Source organism: Synchiropus splendidus, chromosome 12 (assembly GCF_027744825.2).
Source record: "Synchiropus splendidus isolate RoL2022-P1 chromosome 12, RoL_Sspl_1.0, whole genome shotgun sequence".
In the NCBI taxonomy this organism is placed as follows: Eukaryota; Metazoa; Chordata; class Actinopteri; order Syngnathiformes; family Callionymidae; genus Synchiropus; species Synchiropus splendidus.
The window spans coordinates 6340623-6367619 of NC_071345.1; the positions used below are offsets into that span (position 1 = coordinate 6340623).

Below are 26997 nucleotides of genomic sequence, written 5' to 3' on the forward strand. Positions count from 1 at the left end.
GTTTGACAACTGTCAATATTTATCAGCTGTTCCGAGCTCCACAGTGCGACTGAAGCCGCGCAGCCGCAACCCGCCCTCTGCTGTTACTCGACGTTACTACAAAAACATTATAAAATATAAAGTGACGTCATTTTCAGTTCTGTAAAACGGGGGAAAAAAGCCGTGAAATTCTTGATTCGATTTCACTGTTCCTTGACAGCTTCTGAGATTTTTATTTTTGCAAATTATGTGTTTAGAATTCATGTTTATTTGCCATAGTAACAGTTAATGAGAAGGAATCCAAGCAGGAATATTTTTGTCAGACTGAATAGTTGCATAAATATATGAGTTTTGGTTTAACGGCACCTGAACATTCTCCCTAACACCGAACTGTAGCTGGAAAAGTCTCTCTCGCGACTGATGTTTGGATTCTGTCCGTGGTTTCAACCATGTTTATTCGCCGGTTACAATTCCAGTTGGGCCCATGTAAGCTCATATATACTGTGTTTCACATGTATTTCTTCAGAGAAGATGTTATTCACGGAAAGAAAGCTCGTGAAGGACAGTGGCTAGCATTAGCATGTGGCTAATGTACATACTTCTGCACCTGCTACGAACGCACCCAGACTTTAAAGAACAGGAACAACATTAGTCAGAAAGCTCTTTATATAAACACGAACATACCTTATTCCACTCGCAGTCCGTTGTTTCATTCCCACGTTAGCGTCGCCTTTCTGTTTTAAACATTTGTTATCGCATCCCTAAAAAAGTAAAATCACTCCTGTGCAGGCACGCGCCCTTTCAGAATAAGAGTGGCCGTTAAGTATGTTATGCACCAAGTCTGATCCAAGTCTCATCGTTTAAAAAAATAGAGTAAGTCACTCGAGTCTGTCGAAGTAAAAAGAAATTTAACTTGTGTTTAAAGTTGAAAAAAAAAACATGCTGCAGCACATCAGTAAGTAAAAGTAATAAAACATTTTTGAGGATGTCAAACAGGCCATTGGACAATGCTGGTATTTTGCCCTGTGGTGCAGTGGAAAGTGCTGCAGTCCAAATAAGACACGTTCACACACCGTGTGAGGCAACTCCAGGTTCATTCATTTTTCCTCTCCACGGCTTCGTTCAGATCACAAAATGCAAACGTCAGAGGAAATACTGTAAATCTTTATTTTCACTTGCAACATCTGTACAATTAACTCTTCCAGTCTCAAAAGCTAAATTCTGACTCTTCTGTCAAGTTTTTTTCCCCCATCACAGAACCACACTAGTCAGAAAGACCGAGAATATTTGCCCAAACTGGACGGTGGTGGGGTCAAGAGAGTTGCAGTTTCCAAACATGGCAAGCAAAAGCATCATTAAATATCTACCAGCTATCAAGACTACCATTCCTAACCAAAACCAAAACAAATAACACATTAAAAAATAAAATTATTTACACAGTCTTCAGTCAGCACAGCATTAAAATCCATCCTAGTCTAGTTCATGTTGCTACTTTTTTTTTTTAACCACTACAGCTGCTCAGGTCTGGAAATGCACCGGTCAATAATGCGAACACAGTCAACGGCTTCTCACAGTATTTACTTCATTAAAACGGTCGTCTTGGCAGCTAAGCTTATGGAGGTGAGACCCAAATTCAGGTGAAGAGAGAGGAAATCATTACACAGGAGAAACACTAACGGTGGTAAACACTGACACCTAGTGGTCATAGGAGGAGGCGCTATTGGACAGTGAATGACCCTGAGGTAGCATATGCCAAATAACGTCAAAAAATATATATTTGTGAAACAAACCATTGTGCACCCGATTGACTAAAACATGGGCAGATTCCTGAGAAACGCGAGTCCTGGTCGCACCATACGTGGCAGTCGAAGTCCTTCACACAACATGCGCAAGCAGTTTCGTCAAAGCAGGAAGGCGTACTTACAAGATTATTCTGAGAGAAATTGTTGCCATTTTTTAGCATCGAAACAAAAATAAAAGCTTCAGGGGACTGTCAGGTGGTGAGTTTTTCCTGGGCGTATAAAAACAAAATGCGTATATACAGAAATATACATCCTAACGGGACATTCGAGCAGAGGCTTGCTGATTTTCCATTTGTTCACTTTTAAACAAATTATTTTTTTTTCCAAGCATATAAACAGAGAAATCTCAAAAAAAAGTCTCTGAAGCCAATGAAAGTCTTTTTTTTCCTCATCCTGTCGTGAAATGTTCCACAGCCTCCGTCAATTATAAAAATTTAATTCTTTAAAAAAAATTGTAAAAAACTATACGTCAATCCATTTTTGGGGTGTTTGGGAGCCTTCACCAGACGGGGGTGAAGAACTGGCCTGGGCTCAGAACAGTCCGGAGAGGAGTCCCTCAGTAGACGCGGGGGATGATCCGGTAGCGTACTGTCCGGCAGTATTCCTCCCACGCCGAGCCATACTTCCTCCTGCACTCTTTCATGTCCCGGGAGTCTCGGTGGACAAGCAGGATGATGAAGTAGATCATGTAGTACCATGGCAGGAGGTGGCTGAAGCCTGGAATGGAGACACAGTTGTTAAAACCTGATGCCACTCTGGACGTGCCATCGTGACTCAGGAACTTATCCAAGTTGACTTTTTTTCTCTTCACTGAGCCAACGCCGCCAGGTCTGACCAGCAAAACAGCGCTACACGAGGCTGAGCCCATATACTGTACGCTCAGTCCAGCACAGAGGAAGAGATGTAAACAGAGAGAGACAAATCTCTAAACATCGCTGTTGTTTTCCAGAGAAAACAGCTGTTTGACTGGTGCATCAGGATTATGAAGTTAAGTAGCTGTGATGAGATCGGAGGTGTCCAGGAGGTGAACTGGCACTGCCCCAGCTCCCAGGCCATAATCTGCCCGCGGTCAGCGGCACCAGGATCTGTGGCGGGAAGGAAACATCATGTGACCTACCGCAGGGCAGCGTCCAGGCCAGAGCCATGATGAGGTCTCCCAGGTAGTTGGGGTGACGGACGACGCCCCACCACCCTGACACCAGCAGACTCTTTCCTGTCGCTGTCGGGATGGTCTTCAGATCTGCGAACCATGAGTCATGGTTATGCAAACAAGCAGTTTTTGCAGTGAGGAAATGAAGATTGACAGGTTTAAATCATGTGGTTCTAAAAGAATTCCAACCAGTCGATCTTCTTGTGTTCCATAGTTATAACTTATGAGGCTTTATTTTTAGCTTCCTGCCCATCGTAACTGTTTCACAGCTCTGAATGTTGCCGTAAAATGATACACAGAGACAAAGTCATCAAAGCCATTTCTGAAGTCAGCAACTTACAGGCCAGCTGGGGGTCAGATGGGTTTCTCCTGAAGGAGTTCTTCTCAGAGTTGGACTTCCTGAAGATGTAGAATCCAACAACTGTGCCAAGCAAGGGGACAATGTCAGGAGTTTGAGGGTAAACCTTGCAGAAGACAGTTGTTCCTTACGCTTGAGCAGGACGATGGAGGCGACGGCTGCAGGGCTCAGGAGGTTTGGGTGGCTGACCAGGTAATAGGCCTGCAGGGTGTAAGTGAAGGGAACCCAGACCAGGTCACCAAACGCCAACATGAAGCCAAAGCCATCGTGCATCAGGTCCATGGTGGTCAGGATGGCCTCCTGAAATAAGTCTCCAGTCAAGACTTGCTCTCACAGGTGAAGGACGTGACATCAACACACCTCGTTCCAGAGTCCGTCCACCACGTAGAGGAGCTGGAAGGCGTTGACCAGGATCATTGCGTGCGACGGCATGTCCAGACCCTGCAGCTTCATCTCGGCCCGCGCCATGGCAAAGTTGATCAAACACTGAGAGCAAATGGCATTTTAATGCACACAGTGCAGACATCAAAAACGCAAACACCAAACTGAAAGTGGTGAAACTCACCCAGCCAATCAGCCCCGGACGCATCTCGCAGAAGAACTTCAGATCAAAGTTCTTGATACGAGGATTCAGCTCACGTCCTTTGAAAAAGTCATACGCTAAGCTTCCTGTGGAAAAATATCAAACACAACCAATCGCTTTTTTTAACTCAATGTCTCCGTCTCGAGGTGGACTGATGGATCCGTGTCTCACCAGAGTTTCCTCCGAGAGCTCGCTGGTCTGCGGGAGTGTTGCGGGAGCGGATGTACAGGTAAACACTGAGCACGACGGAGATGAGGAAGGTTGCTGTGGCCAGCTGCAGGAAGTTGCTGTGGATGTAGGTGAGGTCGACGCCCTGGTGGACGGCCGCCGCCACTGCAGCTGCGGTCACGACGATGGCGAAAAAACCTGGTGGTGATGAACAACACATCCACTTTAAAGCATCAGTCTTCTAAAATAACAATTGTACATTGACAATGTTCTCCACATCACTAAGATGAAAATTTCCAAGTAAACACCTGGGATGAAGTACACGACAGACTTTTTTCTCCAAAGACAGAGCCCAGACTCACCATTAGTTCTATACTTGAGCCTCTCGCCGGACTTCAGTGGCATTCCTTCACTCAGCTGGAGACAGAGCAGGAAAAAAGGGGATTAAAACATGAGCAAAGGAATGTTTTCATTCACTTTCTGTACATGTCTTTATATGAAAGAGTCATTGACCACCACATGCATGCTAACACTTCCCTACATTTCCTCTGTTCCAGTGCAGCATCATTTCATGAGAAGCTGTGGTTATGTATCAAAGCAGAGCCGTAGATTTGTGTTCCAGAGCCAGCAGCACCTATTTTGCTCCTGGAGCCTCTCATTAACTGTTCCTCCTGACCACTAATGTGATTTCAGTCTGCTGCCTCAGTAAACATGGTACCAGTCATGTGCAGGTTCACGTGTGACCGGTAAAAGCAGAGATCTCACCAGGAAACTCAGAAAAACAGCAGCGGAGGGGGAAGTTCTCACCTTTCCCACAGGTAGCACGTAGAGCAGGGCCTGGAATAAGATCCACAAGACCACAAATCCAAGTGCTTGAGGATCCCAGAAAGCTTCAAGTGGGGGCAGAGGAGGGGGGAAGTTGACCAGACTGGGGTCCGCCAGGTTGCCTTGCAGCACCAGAAAAAGGACCCATGCGGGCAGAAAGAGCAGGAAGAAGTATGCTCCTGAAGAGAGGAACTTGGTGTCAGAGGAGAATTGACAGGCACAAATTCCACCTGGACGGTACTCTGTGGTGGGGCCTACCTAACTTGCCTCCAAAGTCCAGTGAACTGCAGACTGGAGCGACAGACGCAGGAGCCAGCTTCACCTCCTTCTCCTCGGGTTTTGCTTCCACTGATTTGGAATCGCCATCATCCTTCCTGCGGCGCAGATTGTAGCGGCCTTGGTTCTTCTCAGCCTCCGGCTCAGGCTTTTTAAAGAGACACTTGTATTACAACCACAGCATTTAAGTTTAAGAAAATAGTGGGAGAAAATATCCAAAACCACATCTTGTTAGCTACAAAGATGAATGCCCTTATTTCCTATGCAACACAAACAACAAGAAAATGTTTGTCTAGCAACATAAACCACATGGGCTGACAAGAATAAACTATTAATGAATAACCTATATTCAAATTAGGGAATACTAAGGAGACAACATGGCAGCTGGAGACAGTGTGAAACTGTCAGAAACCTAAACAGCTGAGACAGTAAAGCAGGCGCACGTGCTGGCGCACCATGTGACCAGCTCACTGCACTATGATCTTGTGAGGGAGCCTCTCTGCCAGAAAACACCCGCACATGCATCATGACATTCCAGCAGCTCGGAACTTAGCTCAAAGCCCATTCAGAACTAGCAGCATTCAAGGGCAGAACATACGGCAAGTCTGAAGTCAGCTTAGGTTCTGTTGAGTCAAAACACATGTAAACATGAACGGCGTGTCTTTACAAACCACAACTCACCTCTTTCACTTTGCTAGCAGTGTTATTCTCCTCTGTTTGTTTCTCTTCGTTCTTTTCATGTTTATTGTTGCTATTGTTCTCGACCTTCTTTGTCACCTGCTGTTCCGGCCATAATGGAGGGAGCGTGGTGGAGATGGAGAGGGGCACAGAGGTATAAACACGAGGAATGGACAGTGGGAGTTTGACAGAACCACAAAAGGAATAACAATCTACAAAATACTGATGTGGTGAATTGTGTTCCTCTTACTTGTCTAATAAGTGCAGTCGATGAGATAAGATCAGATATATGCAACTCATTTGGGGTTGACCCAAGTGTGAATTAAATGTCCATCACATTAACACATGCTGACCTATCTTTGGTTGAACTTTCACCTTCTCAAATGACTTGAGTGCCGGATGCTTACCAGAGGAGTGAGCTTGACTTGAACTGAGTCATTCAGCTTTTTGTCCTTGCGAGGCTGGGGGGCGCTCTCTGTGACCACGCGAGAGGTGGAGCGCCGTGTGGTGCGGGCTGGAGAGCGGGAGCGGCTGCTGCGCCGCCCGGGCGATCGAGAGCGAGAGCGGGAGCGGGATCGGGAGCGAAGCTGGAACGTGGTTGGGCTCTGAAGGATTATCAGGAGACGGTTTGTTAGACTGAACCTGAGCAGGTGGAACATATTAGCTTTGGCAAGCGCAACGTTCAAAGTTCACAATCAATGATTACCCAAATCAAGTTGGCACCAAAGAAAACCAACAACAGTGTGTGCTCAGGACTGATTGCGGATATATATTCGAGTGAGAACTCACCTTCATGTCTTGCTCTCTGAGCTCCAGCTCCGTCCCATCCTTGTAGATGACCGTGTAGTAGCCACTCTCCAGATCGTAGCCCAAAACTTTGACCTCATAGTACAGGTTGCTACCAGGCCAGCGGCCCATCACCTGGTCCCCCTTCTGGAACTTTGCAGCCGGCATTCTCCTGGATATGGAGGAAAAAGACAGACGATGAAGCGAGAGCACAAAGCAAGCAGCGTGTGAGAAAGTGAAGTAAAACATGCTAAGTGATAGTACTTTATGGGGAACCATTTGCTTAGTGGAATTACGTTACAGACTTTCATTCACAAGGCTGTTATGTGCAAGTTCTGAAGACTTTTTAAAATAATATATTCTTTGACTGAAATCTGCAGAAGTTTCCTCTTTCTCCACCTTATTCTTACATTTCAGCAAGAAGGAATTAAAAGCACACTACTGACGCAAGTCTACCTCAGATAGGCCAGTTGAGTTCTAGAGAACACCATATAGAAGCGCCTTCAAACAAAAATTGAAAACGTAACGTCTAACGTTACTGAATCACACCGTAGCAGATGTAACACATATTTAGCCAGAGCTAAAACCCGCAGTAGCAAGCCCCGCTAGGCACAATGAGAAGAACCCAGCAAGGTCAGCACTATGTCGAAAACATAAGCGTGGAGAACTGGAGGCAGACTGCTTCAGAACTGCTGACAGGTCTGTCCGTGCGAGGTTTACTCTCAATCCCCAGTGAGAAAGGACCGCAGAATCTGTGGGAGAATGTAGCGCTAATTTTGGGATTTGAACCAAGCTGGACGCAGACATTACAAGTAGAGTCCAAACACATTCCAGTCCGATATATTAAATTAAAAACACATGAATTTGAAGAAATGCTGATCACTTTCCTCAGGGTGTTATCTAGAAAACGCAAGCTTCACCAGATTGAGTGTTGACAGTGGCTGATATAATGCATTCCTAATGCCATCAGTATCACTGTGGATGGATATGGATATCTGTCCATTTAAAAAGCCACAGCAGAACCGTCTCATTTCACAAGCGTTTCAGATAAGATTGAACTGATTGATTCAGTCATTCAGGAATGCTTCATCTCACCCACCAGCGAGGATGCTGTCTGTTTTAGAACAGATTTGTCACCATAAGCATGTTAATATTGATGAGAGCATGTGTATTATCATAGTATCGCACTATTCGCTCTGCGGCTTGTAACGTTATTACATCAGAGGAATACCTATAGGTCAAACACAGAGTCAATGTGGAGACAAAAAAATGGAAGCTGCAGTTGAGGAGCTTTTTAAAATGTCTTGGGTTTGATCGCACTGCACTACAAAGAACAGAACTTTCTGTCAACTTCAACTACTACAAGTAGGTTTTGTAAGTTCAAACTAGAAAACCAATCAGAGAGCATCTTCAGTCACGACGTAAAAAAAATAATCCTGGATTCAGACGGTGACATGGATCACTACCAAAATCGACACATATATTCCTCGTCCTACTTGACACATTTCCAAAAAACATCATCAAATATGTCCGTAATTTTTGAAGTTACTTTAAACACAAACAAACAAACGCTGTCGAAAACATAACCTCATGGGAGATTGTCATGAGCTTTGGATTGTTGAAGGGGGAAAAAAAGGCAGAAAACAAACCACCTGTCATGATGTTGTTTGATGAACTGTTGTCTGTTTGCCAAGCAATTTCGTTCACAACTTTTCTCAAGGCACCAATGTTTCCTAGTAAATTAGCATAAGATGGAACCTATGATGTTCTAAGAAAGTATAATCCAAACATGTAAACATGAACACAATTTGGAAACTGGACATCATAAGAAGCACGCTACAAATAAAATACTTGGCGGATATCAATCCCACCATCATCCCTTTGAGAAATATTTTATTGGCAAGGATACGTTTTGGAAAAAAAATGTAACTGTCTGTTCTGATAGTAGCAGAAAAGTGTGAGAAAGATCCATCCATTACCTTAAAATGAAGTACTCTGACAAGCACAGCGAGCGAGGAGGAGTTCACTAAACAGATGTTGACAACCACAAACTATTCTGTCACTCAGCTGGAGTGATAACAGCCCATGTCAGCAGACGCCACAATTAAAAGCCTCACTTGTCAATTGTCTGTAATGACAGGCAAACACGAAGCAGCATCACCTGGGGCGACGCCGGGACGAGATTTCATCAGTCGCAGAGTTCCGAACAGTAAACACGTAAAACAGGATTACCAATATGAAAGCAGATGAAAGCCGTTCAATGATCTGCTGCCTAATCCAAACATCAGCAGCGGCACAATGTCAACACCGTCCAACTGAAACGCATCTCAGCGTGACACACCCAAAGTTAGTCCCTCTGATCCTCTCCTGCTCAAATGGCTGCGTTCCATATGAAATGCGGACGTCGGGGCCGGATGGTGACTGATGAGAGTTTCCCATCACTGTTCGGCTGAAGAACGTGAGGCGACTTTTAACCCACGCTGAGGCCAACTCCCCTTCCTGTTTAGCTCCACCTGGTATGAATGGGCTTTCTTTGAAAGGAGCTGTAGGAATTCAGATGGTGAAGGGCTGGACGTGGTCACACATAACTATGCATTTCATGCTGTAGCACGGCATACTGGGGTCAGTGCTGCCAACTGGAACAGCGGTCACATTAAAAATGATCGTAAACATTCTATTTTTTCCCAAAAAGAAAGGATAGCAAATAAGAAATTAAATTATGACACGATAACACAAAAATTTAATAAATCACCAGTGACATATACACTGCCTAAGAAAAGTCCTGAACTTTGCTTTCTCTGATCAATGTTTACATCCTTTATATGACCTGCAACTGGTCCAAAATACAACATCCCATCACTCCTGTATACAGTATAGTTTAGCTACCTTTGGGTTTCAGAATAGAAACTAAAATAATGCAATAAAACCCATTTTCCTCTAAAATACTATCAGCCATAAAATGTGATTTCTTAGCAATCTTGATGACCACACATAAACTAGTTCAGAGTCTTCCTGCATCCTTGGGTTTGTGTCTCTTGCAAAGCTGCCACTCAAATCCAAGGAGTGTATTAAATCAACGTACAGTGTGGAATAGAGGGGTGACGTTTTGTTCTGGTATTTATACGCGTTTGGTGAGCCTTTTTGCTGACACATCATTGTTTCACGAGTTTCTTAAATCCTTAAGGTTTTAGTTGCATTTAAACCTACTTTGTGACTTCACTGTAGTTGTAATTATTAAGTATTACTGTAAATAAAACACTATCTTCCGAAAGAAATGCTACTTATAAATAGTTATGTTTTCACTAAATGAAGTCCAATGATAAAGAGTAGAATTGAAACAACATTAGGGACCATAATAGATGTTTTTTGGAATTTTCCATTATTCAATTCAGATATTGCGCGCATCTTTGTAGTGTGGTAGCGTTGTGTGACGTAATATATTACTACCAACATTCCAATTCCTGTATAGTGAAAGTCCTAGATATAAATCCGTCTCAGCAAATCAAAAAAATATATCAAAATATTTCACGCACGTGACAGAAATGAAGTGGCTGTTTCTTTAACGTGTGCTCCGTTAGCTTCGAGTCACGGAATGTAAAGGAGGGAAAACGTCATGCATTCAAATGCTGTTCGGGGGAAAAACAAACCTGGCAACAGAACAACTCACCGTGCTCCCGACACCAGCGCAAACTAACCAAACAAAGTGGCGATTTCTACACAGGGTTTTCAAACAAACGGAGACCAAGCAGCAGCGTCGATGCAGAAGCGAACCTTATCTTTACAGTACGAATTACATTGACCAGGCACCGTCTAACGTCTGGAGTCCGCAGAGTTACGCGTCGGCGACTGTTTCCACGAACTGTTTCCGTATAGTTGCAACGTTAAAACTGTCAACCAGTCACCGAAAAGAAATAAAATAATTAAACGTCCGCCACATCGACTATGATGCTGGTGTAAACAGGTCGTAACAGATACGCCGGTAGGACCGCAGCGGGAATAAGTTTAACGTCCGGGAAGTAGCCGGGTCCTTTAGCCGCAGCTAAGCCTCCATTTCCTAACAAAGAGAAACGAGAAGCGATGTGGCGCTTCGAATCAGAAACAGCCAAGCCAGCGCACTTACCTCTATTTTGGACGTGTATTACTCCAGGCGGATATTAAATTAGCCTTACAGTGCGAGAAAATATTAATATTTCTCTCTATATTGAAACGACTCTGCTAACGTTTGACGTAGCGCTCGTTCTCCCTCCCTCCAAGGGCGAAACCCACCAGTGAGTGAGAAGGCGCGCTGCGTTGCCATTGGTCCATCTGGCGTTCAATTCAAACAGCCGCGCAATCTGATTGGTCAGTGTGGGGCTTTTAAACTGTGCAAGAGATTCGCTTCGTCGCCGCCTACTGTGTTCGGTATCAAAACCACCAGCCAAAAGGCGCGCGACACGAAATTCAAACCATCGAGCTGAGCTGGAGGATCGACATTTGAACTGTGGATGTGAAATGAACACTTAAAGTTAGTTGCTTTAGATAGGATTACTTAACATGTATTTCAGAAAATAAACAATAGAATAAACAGTCAACTGTTTATTCATGAATCTTCAAAAGCTAATACTAAAAACTGACTGATAAGTAATCAAGACAATATTTATTTTTATTGTTAATGTGAACTAAAGGGGGATTATCATGTGAATAGTATAGACAGTGAGCGAGTAGGCGAAGAAGAGCGTGTGAACAGGTTGCCTCAGGTGGGGACACATGCCATTTTCAGTGACTTTAACAACCAAATTCTTCCTGTCCTGAACAATTTTAAAACGTTCTCACCTATCCTGAACAGAAGACAGCAACAAAATGTCTACACTCAAAGGAAGCCAGAAGAAACAAGTCAGTTTAAATCAGCCAATAAGGTTACAGACTCAGTTCTTCCCTTCTGCCTCTTCTACAGTTGAACTTCCTGTCAGAGCAAAACTCCACCACACACGCGTGCATACATTCACTTGCAGCAAGAGAGTCTCTCCTCAAATAACCTTCAAGCACCGCCAGACTGTGCCGTCTATGAGGTCACTGAAATAAATGTTTTACAGGCAATTACAAGCGACAGATTTCCTATTGGGGTCAAAGGGTGCGCAGCGGTGGCACCTCCAGTCATCTCAGACCTACCTCCAGTTCAGAGCAGGCTGGGAACAGTGCAGTCAAAAAGAATGGGCACATATTCAGGCCTTTTTTGGTTGAAATTAAAACCCAATAAAAAATAAATCAAAGCAAACAATCTCATATTGCAATTTTTATTGAAGTTGCTCAAACAAAAACAATGTTAGCATGTAAGAAAAGACAAAGTAACATGAGAACAGAACGGAACCTTCAGGATGACAGTGTTCGATAAACCAACCTTTGCAACTTTCTCAAGCTTCAGCTTCAATTCTACAGCGTAACATTCCAGCACGGCTCCTTCTGTCCCCTCATGTGATCCATGATGGCAGATGTAATCCAGGCGTGTGAAGATGTGAAAATGGCATGAGGGAACGCCAACCTCTCCACCACGCAACTCTTGTCTCGCATGTTTGATTGTACGCTTGACAAATTGGTGTAAAAAAAAAAAAAAAAAAAAAAGAAGGTGTAAATATATAATAACAGGGAACCAACTCTCCCTTTTCTCAACACCAAGAAGGAAAAACTGCCATCAGAATAACTCCTGCGGTTTAATCTTCATGATAAATGCAACTTCGGAACAAGGCACGAACCGTCCACGAACTTATTTCACCTGTCTGACGATATGATACAAAAATAGGAACAAAAGGCGACTTTGCTGAGCGTGATTGTGTTGATTCCTTTGGTGGTGCTTCAGTTGGCGACAGGATGTTTGGGCCCTTCGCTAAATCTTCTGTCCTAAAGTGCGATCTATGCTGTAAACACTCCGGATGCCTCTCAGCGGGATGAGGATGTCTACTAAATATGATTCGGATTTGCCATGAAAAGACATCATTTATCTCTTTGAATCACAGTATTTTGCTGTCATTGTTTATTGTAGCTTCGATGTCCAGACTGAGGTTGTCAAATGAGACCCAACTGAGCTGCACTAGTCAGCACCAAGATGAGCACGTTTCGTGCACCAACTCTGCCTAAAAGCAAAGTATTTTTGAAATTATGGATCAGAAACTTCCTTGACAGACTTTTCATACAGTTGTACTAGTTGGGATAGCACTTTTTTAATCCTTGGTTACAGCAAATATGTTCATAATTTTAGACAATATATGACTTTGAAAATGCGTTTAAGGCTGGGATGATATAAACTCTTGCTAACATATTGACTAGCCTGTTGTTATAAGAGTGAAGGCAACTGCATCTCTCAGCTGAGGACCTCGTGCAGACAGCCAGTCCGTCTCCCAAGTCTTCATGATTGTACTGTGTGGACCAGCAGAATTTCTGGGGCAAAAAAAAAAGCAGCTCCAAAGCAAAGGCGAGGTAAATAAAAGCACCGGTGAAGAGCAAATGGCACGTTCACATCTCTATCGACGACATCATCTTCAGCTTTCCTGTCACGCCAGTATAAATAAAGTCAACATGAAGAAGCTCAGACGCAGCTACGATACTTCATCCGTGGATATTATGGAGAAAACGACGACAGACAAACGGGTGTGACGATTTAGAAAAAGAGTTCTACAGTTTTGCTCTCACGCACCGAAAACATATAAAAGTGTGACATCACGGGATGTATGAGGGATGCTACACTTATTGCTTGTAACAACAGATGCAACTTCGTGGCAAAGGAACCGATAGAAAAGGAGGATGAACAAGTGATATTATGTCGGCATGAACCGAAAAAAAAAAGAAAGAGTCCACAGACCGACGAGGAAACATGGGATTATTTAGCTACTGGATATGGCGCCGACCTAAAACAGACATGGTGGATAGATATTCTTTACTAAATAACTTTTCTGTCTTTTGTACATATTCAGGTTAAAATAGTATTTGAGGAAGACGAGCTTTACAGTGTCCTGCAGAGGTGGACTTCAGAGACGATCCGTCCTGCCCCCATACACTCACACACACTCACTCACACACACACACACTCTCAAACATACGCACAGGCTTTCACGCTCACCCTATGGCATGATGGGAGTTTCCCTCTTTTGATAAGAAAGGACAAGAACGTGCTCAGATTTCTTGCTCTCCGTTGGTTAGTTGGATCTTCGATGAGTGTTAGTTATTTGGGGAAAGAAAAGGTGGGTTTCATCTTTGCATAAAGGCTTCTTCTTCTTCTTCCTCACTGTTGTCCAGGGCGCCCTCTTGAGGAGGAGGAGGGGAGGCGAGGGGGAGCCACAGCTATGAAAGTTACAAGTCTCCCACCGTCCACCCTTTTCTTTGTTGTTCTGCTCCTCCTCCAATATCGTCCGCGTCATCTTTGTTGTTGTTTTTGTTCTGTGCTGCTGTGTCATCATGGACTGACCCAACTTTCCTTTGTGGGGTCTCGTGGGTGGTGACCATCCTCTACGCTGTGCTGGACCGTCCCAGCTCCTCCCTGATTGCTGCAGACAGAGAGGCAGAGCTCCATCAGAACTAAGCTCAATCCTCCTCAAGTTTGTAGCCACATTTATGAACACAACCCTCAACAGCAACATTGCAACTCCAGTCGAAACAAGACGGTGTTGGAGCGATGCAGTTCTACAGCAGCTACCAAACATTAAAACATCCAAGGCAAAAATTTCAGGAAGAAAACAGTGTACGTACAATAAACTAGATCTAAATTTAACACATCTTCCTAAATAATTGTGATACGTACCAATACTAATAACATAGTAATAACAGCCTTATAAATCAGTAATCAAATACTGTCATTTCCAGACTATAAGCCGCTACTTTTTCTCGCAGTCTGAACTCTGAGGCTCATACAATGAAGTGGCTAAAATATGGATTTTTATAGGCCAAAGAGCGTCGCCAAAATACTGATCCTCATGAAACAAACTTGGCAATGTTCGGAACTTGCGCACTGAAAGTGCTCAAAATGTGAAGCTCCACCAAGAGAGCCCATCTCCTGGAGGACCGGAGACGAGAAGCAGCAGCTGTGGTGTCAGAAATTCGGAAACGCAGGCAAAAACAGAGCATTTTGAACGCTTTAATGTCTATAAAAGATGTGAGGAGTTCATGATTCAAGTTCTGAACATTGCCTAGTTTGTTTCCTGAGTCTGAGTTTTCTAAAACTAGTTTAGAAGTGATCCTCAGGCATTTCTAAGCTGAGCTTTCTAAGATTAAGACATATCCAAGTTACCATCAATGAGCTCTTCTTTTAACTTCGACAGTTCCTTTCTCATCTCGTCCAAAATGTCCTGAAGACAAAGAAAGAGATGAGTTTGACAGAATTTTTACTGGCTGAAGTTAAGGCAACGAATGAAGTGGTCGGTCACCTGTTTCAACCTGTCGTAGTCCACCGACTCTGAGGGCACCCCGTTGGTGGTCAGGGAGGACGTGGGTGTCGGAGTCGATTTGGGTCTGTGGCGGGAGAAGGTGGAAATCAAGGAGATGAAGAGCAACGGTGAGAGATGAAACATGGTTGTTGGACTTCAGATCAACCAAGGTTCACACAGTGTTCACTGAGCAGTCCATACATTATGACCAACTGCTTTATGATGTGTTGCTGTCCTCATCTAAAGTGGTCAGTCACCATCAGCGACTCTGAGTTAAACCTTCTGACATAGGCTTGCAGTATAAAGGGAAACAGAAATACAGTACGAAGGACCACAGCGTTGATGGTACGTGTATTTGCACTGACTAGTACTACTTCTATTCTATGCTACTCACACTTTTGTTAGGAACTGACCGCTGTAGACACTAGTTAGAGGCAACTGGGACACACATTACAGTGCAGGCGGTCATAATCCGATGGCTCATTCAGTGTACATAAAACTTTGAAGTTCACATAAAAAAAAAGACCCCAAATGCGCTGACGTTGTTTCCTGTTTCACATGAGGCAAAAGTCCTCAGATGTCAGTTAGAACATGCAGTTTCAGTAACACACTCACAAGGAGACAGACAAGTGAGAAGGCTCACGAAGAAGATGATAACATAAAATGGAGCACTGAGTTAATGGTTGGTGAGGAAAAGCCATATAGATGGACGCTTGAGATTAACGCCAAAAGGCGGAAGTGAGAAAGCAAAGGGACGTTAAAATAGGAAATGAGCTCAGTAGAGCTGACGAACAATAACACAACAGAACATATCGCGGTAAGAGGTCTGACTGAAACAGATCTGTAGGAAAATTCCAACACCCCTGCTCCACAGTTAAAGTGCTCCATTTGCAACATATTTTTGAATGGTAGCTGTCGTGTGGGGTCATCTCCACCCAGACATATGTTCAGATTGTACTCGGCTCCCTCCAGGTCAGATGTTGATGCGGGTGTTAATGAGGCAAATTCACAAATAAAGGTCCATCTGGTCTCATTATTTGTGTGTAGGAATGTGCTGGTTTGATGGCACAGATGAACCCTCTGTAAGGCGAATGAGTGCAGTTGGAGATTTCATATTTAGGTTAACATTTCTATACACACACATCTCTCCAAGCCCTTAGGTGATAAGAGGCTCATCAGAGTGTGCGTGGAGAACAAATGGATTTCCTTGTTAAACCACAAACTAAAGGTCAAAAGGCAAAGCAGCATGCAGAAACAAACACGAGCGCGTTCCTGGATTAGATGCCGGGAGAGCCGTCTGGTGGTCCGGCTCACAGTCAAACAACAACACCATTCGGATGCCAAGCAAGTCAAGCTACTGTCTGTCTGACACGACACTGGGATATTACAAGGATTACAAAACTCAGGACTCTCTTTCTCTTTCTACCTGCTGCAGGAATCTGCTGCCATCTGATTTCTCCACGGAGACTCTCGTCTGTGTGGGCAGCAGAGACACGACTTTACAAACCGTTTGGTGGGCGTTGCCCGCGCTGCGAGGGACAGTCGCTATGAACTGTGCTGCAGCTGCGTTGTTCGTGATCAAGAACCCAGATCGCTTCACTGACTTGAAGCACTTTTCTTGACGATATGTAAATGAGCGTGAGATTTTGTTTAAATCCAAGTGATACTTTCACTTGAATACAATGAGGTTGGACATGGCAATAAATCTGAATACAGCCAACCTATGGCTGAGATATGTGAATCAAATTCATAAACAAACACAAAAATGCAGCGGTGCTGGCACACGTACTGATCATCTGAATCAAAACCCTTAACAAGATTATACTTAAAAGCTGCAACACTTAACCTCAACATCATTACGGAATGATTTTCACCAAGACATCTGAGTCCATAAACTGTGTGGATGATCATTCTTCAAAACTCAAGTCAAATTCAACAAATCCTTAACTGCCAAACAGGGTTAACAGTACCCTAATATTCCGAATGTGACCATGTTGACTATTAATTTAATAATTGTGGTTGGGGGTGGTAAAAGTGTGAGGAATTATTAGGCCACGCGTTAAACTCATTGTTCTCACTGTCAAACAGGGCTGTGTATAAGCAGGAGTCTGGTGATAATATACGTACACTTATCATGATACTGGAGCGCTGATAAAATATACTGGAATTAATTACACAGTGCAGTATATAATAACACTGATAAAATAAACAGTTGGTGACAAGAGCGATCATTCTATGGACAAAAAAATACAGAAAACTTTGGTTGAATTTCACAGTTTCAGATTGAAACAGTCTTGTTAAGCTGACGTTCCAGGCTTCCATCTCTGATCTACTGTATAACAATGAGCTGAAGGAGGAGTCTATTAAATATCAATGCAGTATCATGCCATCAAGTATTGCAATATTTTAGTCCGTTTTCTTTTCGCAGAATGTTTTTTTTTTACCTGTCCCAACAGCAAGAGTTTCCACCTCCATGGCAGTAAACACTATCCAGAACATCTCTTCAGACACTATTTATATATATGTATATATATCTAAATGTATTCAGTTCAGCTGAGTTAGCGGTGTATCTGTCGCTCGCACACAAAGGCATCAGTAGTGAGGTAAAGCAGCAGCCGACATCAGCAGCCTCATGCTCAGGTAATGGCTCCCATTATTGCAGAGGAGAGGTCTGTATTTAGTAGCATTGCTGCGACTCAGCGACAGGTTATGGCCATTAAATATACACAATACACATCAAATTAAAAATCCAATGAAATCACCATACCTTCCGATGACTGGAGATTTGCTACCGTTCATGTTGTTTGTTCTTTCCCACGGCTTCCGGGGCATATCTGGAGGACAAACGACAGTTAGCATGCAGCTGACAGTCCGACTGGAAAACAAACAGCGATGCTAACTTGGATCTTCTCCTTCAGGGAGATGCATATCGATAAGCTTTCTTCACTCGCGGGCCGCGTGTCGCTCACTCACCTGGTGTGCTACAGGCCGACACTTTAGGGGTCGTCATTATCTCGCCCTCCTCCTGTTGGACAGGAGTGAAGAGTCAGAGTGATGTCATTAGAGTGTGGGATCATTGTCTGCTATCGATTACGTCACGGGATATGAGCGGATCAAGTGACGAAAAAACATCTAAATACCATCTGAGCAAACCAAGATATAGAACAGCTGAGACTTACTGATCTCTGGTCGGGTTCAGGTGACGATCCCTTCTCTGCAATTCTTCTCCTGGAAGACACATTTTTATAGTCAAATTTGACTGAGGGACCAAAGTTTGAAAAACTTCCTATCTGTCCGTCCTTCCTTTCTTTCTTCCTTACAACAGTATAATAAGGTAGTACCAGTTACAGCTGGTTGGAAATCTTGCTTGCATGGCCACTCCCGTTTCCTCCCATAGTCCAAATCTTCTTCCCATCTTTACTTTTTTCTTTCCGTCATTTTGACCTTTACCTCTTTCTTTCCTTATTTACTTCCTTCCTTCCTTCCAGTTGTATGGTATAAAAAACAGATTGGAAATCAGGTTTCTTCCCATAGTCCAAATCTTTCTTTTTCTTTCTTCACTTCATTTTCTCCTTTGTTCCTTTCCCCATTCCCTTTGTTTCTCTCCTTCAGATGCATAGTAATAAAGAAAATCATACAGTTACAGCAGACCGGAAATCTGTGTTTGCATAAGCACTCCGGTTTCCTCCCATAGTCCAATTCCTTCCTTCCTTCCTGTTGTGGTTAAACCAAACCTAACAGTTACGCTTGTTAAACCAGAACTCTGGTTTCCTCCCACAGTCCAAATCCCTTCATGTCCTTCTTTCTTCCCTTACATCCAATTGTACTGTGATAAACTCAATATCAAACAGTTACAGCCAACCAGAAATCACTCCTTGCATGGGCACTCTGGTTTCCTCCCATCCTTCCTCCAACTATCAAGGATGGACTCCTGCCCCCCACCACGCCATTCAACCCATATCAAAAATGAATGAACTACTCTCCATCCTGCGATATGAAATGAATTCATCTGTTAGACTTTTGAACATGTTTCACCTTCTGGCCAACAAGGCGCTCATCTCCTCCATTAGACCACCTCCTCCGGGAAGAGGTCCGTTGCCTCTGCTCTCCGGTTTGGCCCCTGCAGCCGCTGCGGCCCCCGACATTGCTGCTGCCAGAGCTGCCCCTGCATCGTCGCTCTGGAGGAAACGGGCATTACAAGAGAGCTGCTGGATATATTTCAACTCATCTTCTTAAAGAGAGGAAATATTTCAGTGGAAAGGTGGCTGCAGAGATGGATGCACCGCTGACCCCACCTAAAAAACACCCCTTGTGTATGGCAGCCATATTTCTTATGTGAGAGTAGAAGAGAACAGAAATCACATGATGGTATCATCGGCAGGAAACGTCTACATCACACATCAGTGAGAGCAAAACAACATTCTCTCGCTCCACTTGAGTTTCTCTGCCTCGTCATGTGACGCACAGCGGCGGCAGGCGTTTAATTCCTCTGAGTCTGAGATGGGACGTGACAGATGGTGATCGTGGGTGCGCTGATGCGTGAACATTATGTGTGTGTGCCAGTGATAGTGACCATCAGTGATCACTTTTTAGAGAAAGACTGTTTTGTTTTTTATTTGTATTCTAGATTGCATAGTTTTCTGGTTTAAAGTTTAATTGTTGGCTACATGTATTTATTTATTTATTTCCAAAGAATTAATATTTCATGTGCATTCATTGATAATCAAAATGGAAACAGGGGAGAGTTCACCACAGGCTTCTTTGGAGGCCACTGTGGTCTCTCTGACGGAGCCCTATATTCACGTCTGAGTCATCATGTGAGCACTCACCCTTGGCACTTTCCGCAGTTTGGCTCCTGCGAGGGCAGCAGCCAGCCCTGAGAGGGGACGGTCCTCTGCAGGAGAGAACAGGCCGGCTGGGAGGGGGGGCGCCGGGGGAGGGGGTGGAGCGCCCGGGGGAGGAGGGGGCCCGGCGGGTGGAGCGGCCGCTCCGGCCGGGCTCAGCGTCGGAGGCAGGGGTGGTGGAGGGGGAGGGGGAGGGTGGCCGGAGGGGGTTGTTGGGGTGGCGGCCGGCGTGGCAGCCGCAGAGGTCACAGTGGAGCCGGGTGGCAGGGGTGGTGGTGGGGGAGGGGTGGGTGTGGTCAGGCCCGCTGTCTGCGCCACGTCTGCGGAGAGGGATGGGAGGGGACACAAAGAAGCAACAGATTGCCTTCAGAATCATAGTCTCAGATTACAAAACAATGTTGAATCCAAACACATTTAAACTTTTGCTCCAGCTTGATTATCATGCACACAAATAGACATGAAGCGCACGGACAACAACAACAACCACGCCAGCGTTAGTCGAATCAGTGATGTGGTTTGCCAACAAAACCCAGACAAACATTGAACTGTTCTTTTCATAATCTGAGAATGGACACGGAGACATGAAGATGATATCAGACACAAACACTTGGGTAAACAGAGAGACGTTTCAAAAGTATTCTTGATTCGCAGACAAGCATCATGAACTGCGACACAACAAAACCATGGAATCCAATGATTGAACAGAATCAATAAAGGAATGTAAACATAAACAGTCGCCTCCAGCCAATCGCTTTGATGATCTCTGGGTTCAGAGGTCACTAGAGCAGCTCCTGCGGCTATCGCGTGAGGGGAATGAAAATCATCTATATTGTAGAATCCATCTCACTCTGGCTTCCTCCACCCTCTTCACAACGTAAAAACATGAGACAATATGATGTGACAAAGTAAACACAAACGCTCCACTGTGATGCGAAAATAAAGCACAAAGGCTGCCATGAATGAAGTGACATGCAAAATGTAGTATTTCAACGAAATTTGATTTATGGAACAGGACACTTTGGAAAAGTCCATATTTGAAACCCATCTTTCAAATGTTTCAGGATTTACATGATGGAAGAAACACATTAAAAAACACTGAACATAAATTGTCAACAAATACATAAAAAAGATTGACACTAGGTGTAAAAAATTGTTCAGTCCAATAAAGAGATTAAAGCCCCATTGCCATTAAAGAGCATCAAAATAAGTCACAGCTGTTGGTGTGGAAGAGCTTCTGTGTTAACAGGTTTGTTAAGTGCTGCTGTGTGCACACTGTGACCCATGAAGAAAACAAGAGATCAGAAAACTGGCGAGTGCTATACCGTTATTAGTAAGATATTAGTAGGTTCAGTCAGCATTGGTCTGGAGCGTCCTATTATCAATGCATGTGTTACAAATATATTAAAAGGGGTCATCCCAGAATTGTCAGCAATTGGCAGGATATATTAACAAATATGCTTTAGCACTATTTCATGTTGTAAAATATTAGCATTTTTGATCAATATTCAGATTTTCCTGCACTGTTTAACTTGCCCTCATTTGTTTTTGCAGGTGTTTAAATTGTTTTTGCAAATAAAACCACTGTACCAGACTGTGGTGTCATCCCTATTTTCTTATATTTTTTTCAGAAACAACATGCCATGCTTCACACAGAGTCACGAAGAAATGACAAGTCTTGACAAAACTCTCACAAACAGATGTTTTCACCGCAAAATTAGATGTAAAAAAACCAAAGAGTAACATAAAGAAGCTTGCAGATTTGCCAGTCGAGCAAAAGACCTGAACAGTTCCCCCTGTCCTGTTAGTGTGTAAGTGAAAAGCAGCGAAAGACAGAAGAGAAAGCAAGAGAAAAATCTATAGTTGAGGTCTTACCCTGGGGCTGGGAGGACACCCCCTGCGGTTGGAGGGTCTCTGGGCCTGTGGCTGCGTCCGGCTCCCCTGACAGGCCCAGGCCCACAGGGAGGGAGAGGTGCTCAGCAGCAGCAGGGGGCGCTGTGGAGGGAGAGGGCAGACCAGGTGCATGGGATGAGGAGGGGGGAGACGAGACACAGGAAGAAGAAGCTGCAGGATAGGGGAATGGTGGAGGTGTAGGAGGCGGGGGCGGGGTCGGGCAGATGATGCCGAGAGGGGTGTGGCTGTGTGGGATGGTGACCGGGGATGGTGCTGGGAACATTGGGGGGCCGTTGGGAGACGGCGATGGGGGCTTTTGGGTGAGAGGAGACGGCGCTGCGATGGGGATGAGCGGCCGCGGGCCGGCAGCCTTCCCTGGAGGGCTGCTTATCATGACCGGAGGTGATGGGGGTAAGGGGGTAAAGTTGTATGCTGACCACACGGCAGACTTTGGCGGGGGCTGAGGAGAAGGATGAGGGGCGGGTGCAGGTGCAGGCGGGGTTTGAGGAACGGCCTGCTGTCGCCTCGGAACTGTGGCGTAATGAGGGAGGACCGGGTGGAAGGCGGAACCGAGCGAGGTGGCGAATCGTGAAGCGGAGTGGCGCAGAGGCGGGGTCGGGGGTGTGGCGGATGAGAGGCACGGGGTCCCAGGTGTGGGGTAGGTGGGTGTGGATGGAGAGACAGGTGTGGAGGGTGTTCTGTTGTGCTCCTGTGGTGTCGGCGTGAACAGGGTGCTTTCGAAGGCTAGCAAACAAACCAAGGTGGACGGAAGGAAAGACGGAAGGAAGGAAGGAAGCAGCCGTCGTGCACACATGGGGGACAGACAGCAGGACAGAGGAGAGAAGGAAAGAGGGAGGGAGGAAAAAAGAGAATGGGGCAGATGAAGCAGGAAAATCCAGCACAGAGCTAAACCACAGTCCTAGACTAGAGAGTGTGTGCGTGTCCTCAGGTGACGCTACCATGTTAGTGGACAGGTGTTAGCACCCACACTCCAGAACATCTACACAAGCTGGCCAGAAACAAAGAAGCAGGAAATGAGAGGCGTGAGAAGAAGAAACACTGAAGAGAACGTCTCAAAAACTGACCTATGGAACCTCATTTCACCCCTCAAATACTCAACCGAGAAACTGAACCTCAGATCTGAGCTGAAAAGACTCACAAGGTCATTTTGACGTTTGGCCACGGTCCAACAGCAGAGGGAGACTGGAGCGTTTCTAAAACACTAACACCTTCCTGAGCAGCATTAGATCATGAGAAGGCTTCCTGGGAAGGTCTTGATCTGTTCCCACAGGGGGGTTGATCCCTGTGCTCTCCAGCGTGATTATTACCTCGATAGTTGTTTGTTTATTTGTCAGTGGAGAGCTTAGCGCAGCCTGGACTGTTCTGTGTGGACCATCTGTTTGATCTGAGCAAAGTTGCTAATCCTCCATTCACCTTCTGTCACGGGTTCCATCTGATAGTGTTTCTTTGACAACAGTGGTTTAACACTCTCTGGGGGCCTTAGTGGCCTAAAACACTTGGGCACCGGTCCAAGCTGTTGTGACAGTAAGTGGATGCAGTTAGTACATTGTAACTACATATCAATTACAGAGTTTAATACCAAGTTCACTTGGACCACTTAGACCTACACAACAAACTGCTTGTATTTTTTCCCAAATTTTCCTTTTCTTCTTTCACTCTTTTCTTGTATCATCCCTGAATATAAGCTGTTTTACGTACTACAGGCAAAGACGCAACAAATATCACAGCACAGCCACGTTGGTCAACACAGAGACTGACTGTTAAAGCGCTATTTGCTGCCCCCTGCTGATAATCAGCAATCCGATTTTTCGATCTGCGCAGCGACGCTCACAGATCGTGCTATTTATTTACAACTATTTCAGTCGTTATTTCAGGGTTAATTGGAGACTAATACAGAGCGTGGGTCCTTTAGGAATCGGTGGCTGCAGCGTTTTTTTTTTTTTAAATATACGCTTTAGAAATATCTAAATGTATATAAATATTTAAATGAAATGTTTTCTACTTTATTTCCCCATGACGAATCAAGAAATTCACTGCCAATCATATTTTTCTAAACAGTCACTTTCCTTTTTTCCCCAATATTATTATTGAACAATATTGATATCAATTCAGATCAAGTTCCATTATAATAATATATTTGCTTTGCAAGTCTTTTAATTTTTCAGTTACAACAGCCAAGAACATTATTCAATTTGCATTTTTCATTCATCAGCTGAAACATTATCAAGTTTTTGAGACTTGTTTCATTTTGATCAATCGTATCTTAAATCATTTGATGTCGTCTTGACTCAGTAGACTCTTTAATTTTCATAGAGAAGACTCTTGTTCCTCTCATCAACATCTCAACTTTGACATTATCTGCCTCCCCCCCCCTCCCTCTTCATTCCCTGCCTCCATCCCTCTGTGGCCCTGGGTCATGTGACTCAGTGGCCTCCGCTCCGTTATTCCAGAACCAAAAACACGCTGATTTCACAGAAAGCTGGACACGTGCACACAAATATTAAGCGCACATGCATAAACATGAGAGCACAGTAGAAGCAGTTTGGGAATAACTCGATTACCGAGGTCACCGCTGGGAGAAGTTGATTGGCTAACGTCGATGCTGTAAAGTCATGCGAGAAACACAGAATATGCTCTGAGCATGCTCCGAAAGAGTGTGTGTGTGCTTCTGTGTGTATGTGCATGACATGTCTTAAAGGTACAGGCCATGACCTCTAACCGTGAGAATGATGACTGGATGTTGTCATGTGTCGGTGGATGCACAGATAATGTCCAAATTCTAAAGCATTGTTGGGATGTGTTGCACCTCACAGGGACACAGTAGATGACTCAGGAAGAGGGGTGCGCTCACGTGTTTCCCCCCGTACATGTGAACTGAGCTCACCTTCCTTTCTGCATACACACAATTATCCTCGGGGTCTCACCAATGCTCCCCATGTTGGTGTATTTTTAGCTTCTGAGTAACACCACAGAGCCGCCCCAGCGTGTGTGTGTGTGTGTGTGTGTGGTCATCCATGCGTAGGGTAATAAGTCAAATATGTCACTCAAGCGTACTTCTGTCTTCCCTACTGACCCAGTCTGGAGAACATCTCTGATCTCAGCGCACAAAACAATCCACTGAGGTGGCATTTCAACAAACATTCATAAAATTAAATGTTCTAAAATCACTTATTTGCCAAAACAAGAAATAAAAATTCAGTTTAAAACATTTAGAAATTGCACTGAATGTCCAATATCGTTAGGATTTTCAGTGCTATTACATGCAAATAACTTACTAATAATAGTGGTTTTCTTCATGTTTATGTAGCTTTCAAAACTTGTTTCAAATGACAGGGGAAAAAATCTCAAAAACACAAAACATTTTTCATATCAATGAAGTATTTTAACTAAACTGGTTTTCACTCTTTATCTTATCTATTTTGGTGCTCTTCAGAAAAGCACATCAGAGCAAGGAGTTTCTCATATTAACTGATTTTCAGAATGATATTTTAATGTGATAATCCACAAAATATTCCAATAATATATATTTTTTTAAATCAAGAGCTCACAAGAGGCGAACTAAAAAGTACTAAAATCATATAACAATGAAAGTATCGCAGCGTGATATGTTATGGTTTGATGAGGACTTGAAATGAAATTCTAAAATTTAGCTGCTGACTCATCAGCCTCACAGATGTTGGGTAAGAGTCTGCTGCTTCTCCTCTCTGCTAATGTGTGGGTTGTTTCAGCAGTGGACAGGGGACCTCATGGGCTCCTTTACAAACCATCAACAGCCAGCTACTCAATTGGATCCAGTCATCCCTTCTTCCCCTAAGGTCACTTCACTATACCGACTTATAAACAGCGGCCATTACAACACAGCAATGTATAGGTCGCCATAATGTCATGGCTGACCCTCGACTGGCTGAATGAATCTGTGTTCCTGAACATAATTCTTCAGTGCGATGCAAATGAGGATTCACCAGTGAGTGCAACGATGCTGTCACAAGTATTTAAGACTAGCTATAAATATAGCCCCGAAGTCGAGTCATCGCCAGAACGGCAGCTACATTTGAAACCCAATAATAAGGGTCAACACTTCGCTTCACCATGAACCTGGAAATTCACAACCACCGAACAGAGGAACACAAACGCCGTTAGTCAGTTAGTCACGGCAACCAAAAATCAAGCCAAGAAAGATGTCTAGAGAGCAAATACAGTTCTCTGAATCCCTCCTTAGCGCAGCTAATGTGGAGATAGTGGAGTAATAAATCAAATACTTCCATACTGCTCCATTTAATTCTGTGAAACAGACTTCGAAATGGGTCCTTTATAATTGTTTGACTTCATGATTTGTCTACCGTCTATGCTAAAATGAGATCTAGATTTTTTTTGTACAAATATTTTAGGATTATTTCTATTTTCTCTTACATTGTCAAGGTTTATATTTTCTTTGAAAATGCAGTTTGAGCTTTTATTAGTTATCATCAGTAATTGCAGTTATTTCTTCCTCAAGTTTGTCACACAATAATTGGCTTATTAGCTCTGCAATACTGTGCAATATTAACAACAAAATAGGGACCTTAAGCTGGCTTCGTGGCTGCCATCATGTTTCTGACTCAAACTAGAATGGTATAATTATTACAGTTATTTTCATATGAAAGTGTTCCACTCACCAGCGTTGGAGATGCGCCTCCCTCTCTCCCAGTCCTGCTGCTCTCTGTCCAACTGCTCCTGCTGCTCCCTCTCCAGACGCTCCCTCTCCGCCTTCTCCCTCTCCATCAGTTCACGCTCGGCGCGCTCCTGCTGCTCCTGGCGCTCCCGCTCCAGTCGCTCCCTCTCCGCCTGCGCTTCCCGCTCCTGCCGCTCGCGTTCCTGCCGCTCCATTTCCTGGCGCTCCTGCATCTCTCGCTCCAGGCGCTCTCGTTCCTGACGCTCGCGCTCCTGACGCTCCAGCTCCTTCTGTCTCTGCATCTCCTGATGCTGCCTGCAGGAGCACAAACGGCATTCAGAGATTGGTAAGACATGGTTGGCAACCAAGACGGACTCAAGTGAGCATTTAAGAGGCGACAGTCACATCGTCTTGACCTTTTGACCCATCGGCATTCACTTCTGCCGTTACATAAGCAACATTATTATATAATAACTGTATTTAGAAAAACAGTCTCTTATGCAATCACGGCTTAATTCAAGTCACATTAAATTTAAATAAGTAGCAGCGTGAGAAACTCTTAATTCGCCTGGGAGAATAATAACTTCAGTGAGAGG

The 26997-nt window shown here is 44.2% G+C and overlaps 3 protein-coding genes across 9 annotated transcripts in view; all 3 read right to left on the minus strand.

The window, feature by feature from the left end:
* bmf2 (BCL2 modifying factor 2) overlaps positions 1–733 on the minus strand; it is a 37496-nt gene extending 36763 nt beyond the window's left edge. The window contains exon 1 of the mRNA XM_053881799.1: positions 664–733. The gene's annotated coding sequence lies outside the window, so the exon portion shown is untranslated. The remainder of the gene's footprint in view (positions 1–663) is intronic.
* Positions 734–1127: 394 nt separating this feature from the next.
* lbr (lamin B receptor) lies at positions 1128–10850 on the minus strand. Of its 3 annotated transcripts, none has more exons than XM_053880912.1 (14): positions 10726–10850; positions 6609–6777; positions 6227–6424; positions 5823–5918; positions 5124–5289; positions 4848–5044; positions 4403–4457; positions 4044–4238; positions 3855–3958; positions 3650–3775; positions 3421–3589; positions 3272–3352; positions 2899–3021; positions 1128–2498 (listed from the first exon to the last, which is right to left on the minus strand). In XM_053880912.1, the coding sequence occupies exons 2-14, from the start codon at positions 6771–6773 to the stop codon at positions 2338–2340; spliced, it is 1836 nt and encodes a 611-aa protein (XP_053736887.1). In that variant the 5' UTR covers positions 6774–6777; positions 10726–10850; the 3' UTR covers positions 1128–2337. The 3 variants fall into 3 exon arrangements, with proteins under 3 accessions (XP_053736887.1, XP_053736888.1, XP_053736886.1); XM_053880913.1 differs by having other exon boundaries at positions 5133–5289; positions 5823–5921; XM_053880911.1 differs by having other exon boundaries at positions 5823–5921.
* Positions 10851–11864: 1014 nt separating this feature from the next.
* The window catches only part of enah (ENAH actin regulator), a 76465-nt gene continuing 61332 nt past the window's right edge, over positions 11865–26997 (minus strand). For 3 of the 5 annotated variants that reach the window (XM_053880456.1, XM_053880455.1, XM_053880457.1), the window contains 10 exons: positions 26406–26716; positions 21712–22473; positions 19825–20159; positions 19031–19173; positions 18175–18223; positions 17969–18020; positions 17763–17829; positions 14996–15080; positions 14860–14917; positions 11865–14119 (listed from right to left, as the gene is read on the minus strand). In XM_053880456.1, coding sequence (XP_053736431.1) covers positions 14082–14119; positions 14860–14917; positions 14996–15080; positions 17763–17829; positions 17969–18020; positions 18175–18223; positions 19031–19173; positions 19825–20159; positions 21712–22473; positions 26406–26716 — 1900 coding nt within the window. In that variant the 3' untranslated portion in view covers positions 11865–14081. The remainder of the gene's footprint in view (positions 14120–14859; positions 14918–14995; positions 15081–17762; positions 17830–17968; positions 18021–18174; positions 18224–19030; positions 19174–19824; positions 20160–21711; positions 22474–26405; positions 26717–26997) is intronic. The other 2 variants (XM_053880458.1, XM_053880460.1) reach the window with 2 other exon arrangements.

Coding starts and splice junctions, on each gene's coding strand:
- lbr (XM_053880911.1), bottom strand. CDS start 6,773: ATGCCGGCTGCAAAGTTCCAGAAGGGGGACCAGGTGATGGGCCGCTGG. Junction 4,458..4,847: donor ACGTGCTACCTGTGGGAAAG/GTGAGAACTTCC, acceptor CTCTGTCTCCAG/CTGAGTGAAGGAATGCCACT. Junction 2,499..2,898: donor GGCCTGGACGCTGCCCTGCG/GTAGGTCACATG, acceptor TCTCCATTCCAG/GCTTCAGCCACCTCCTGCCA.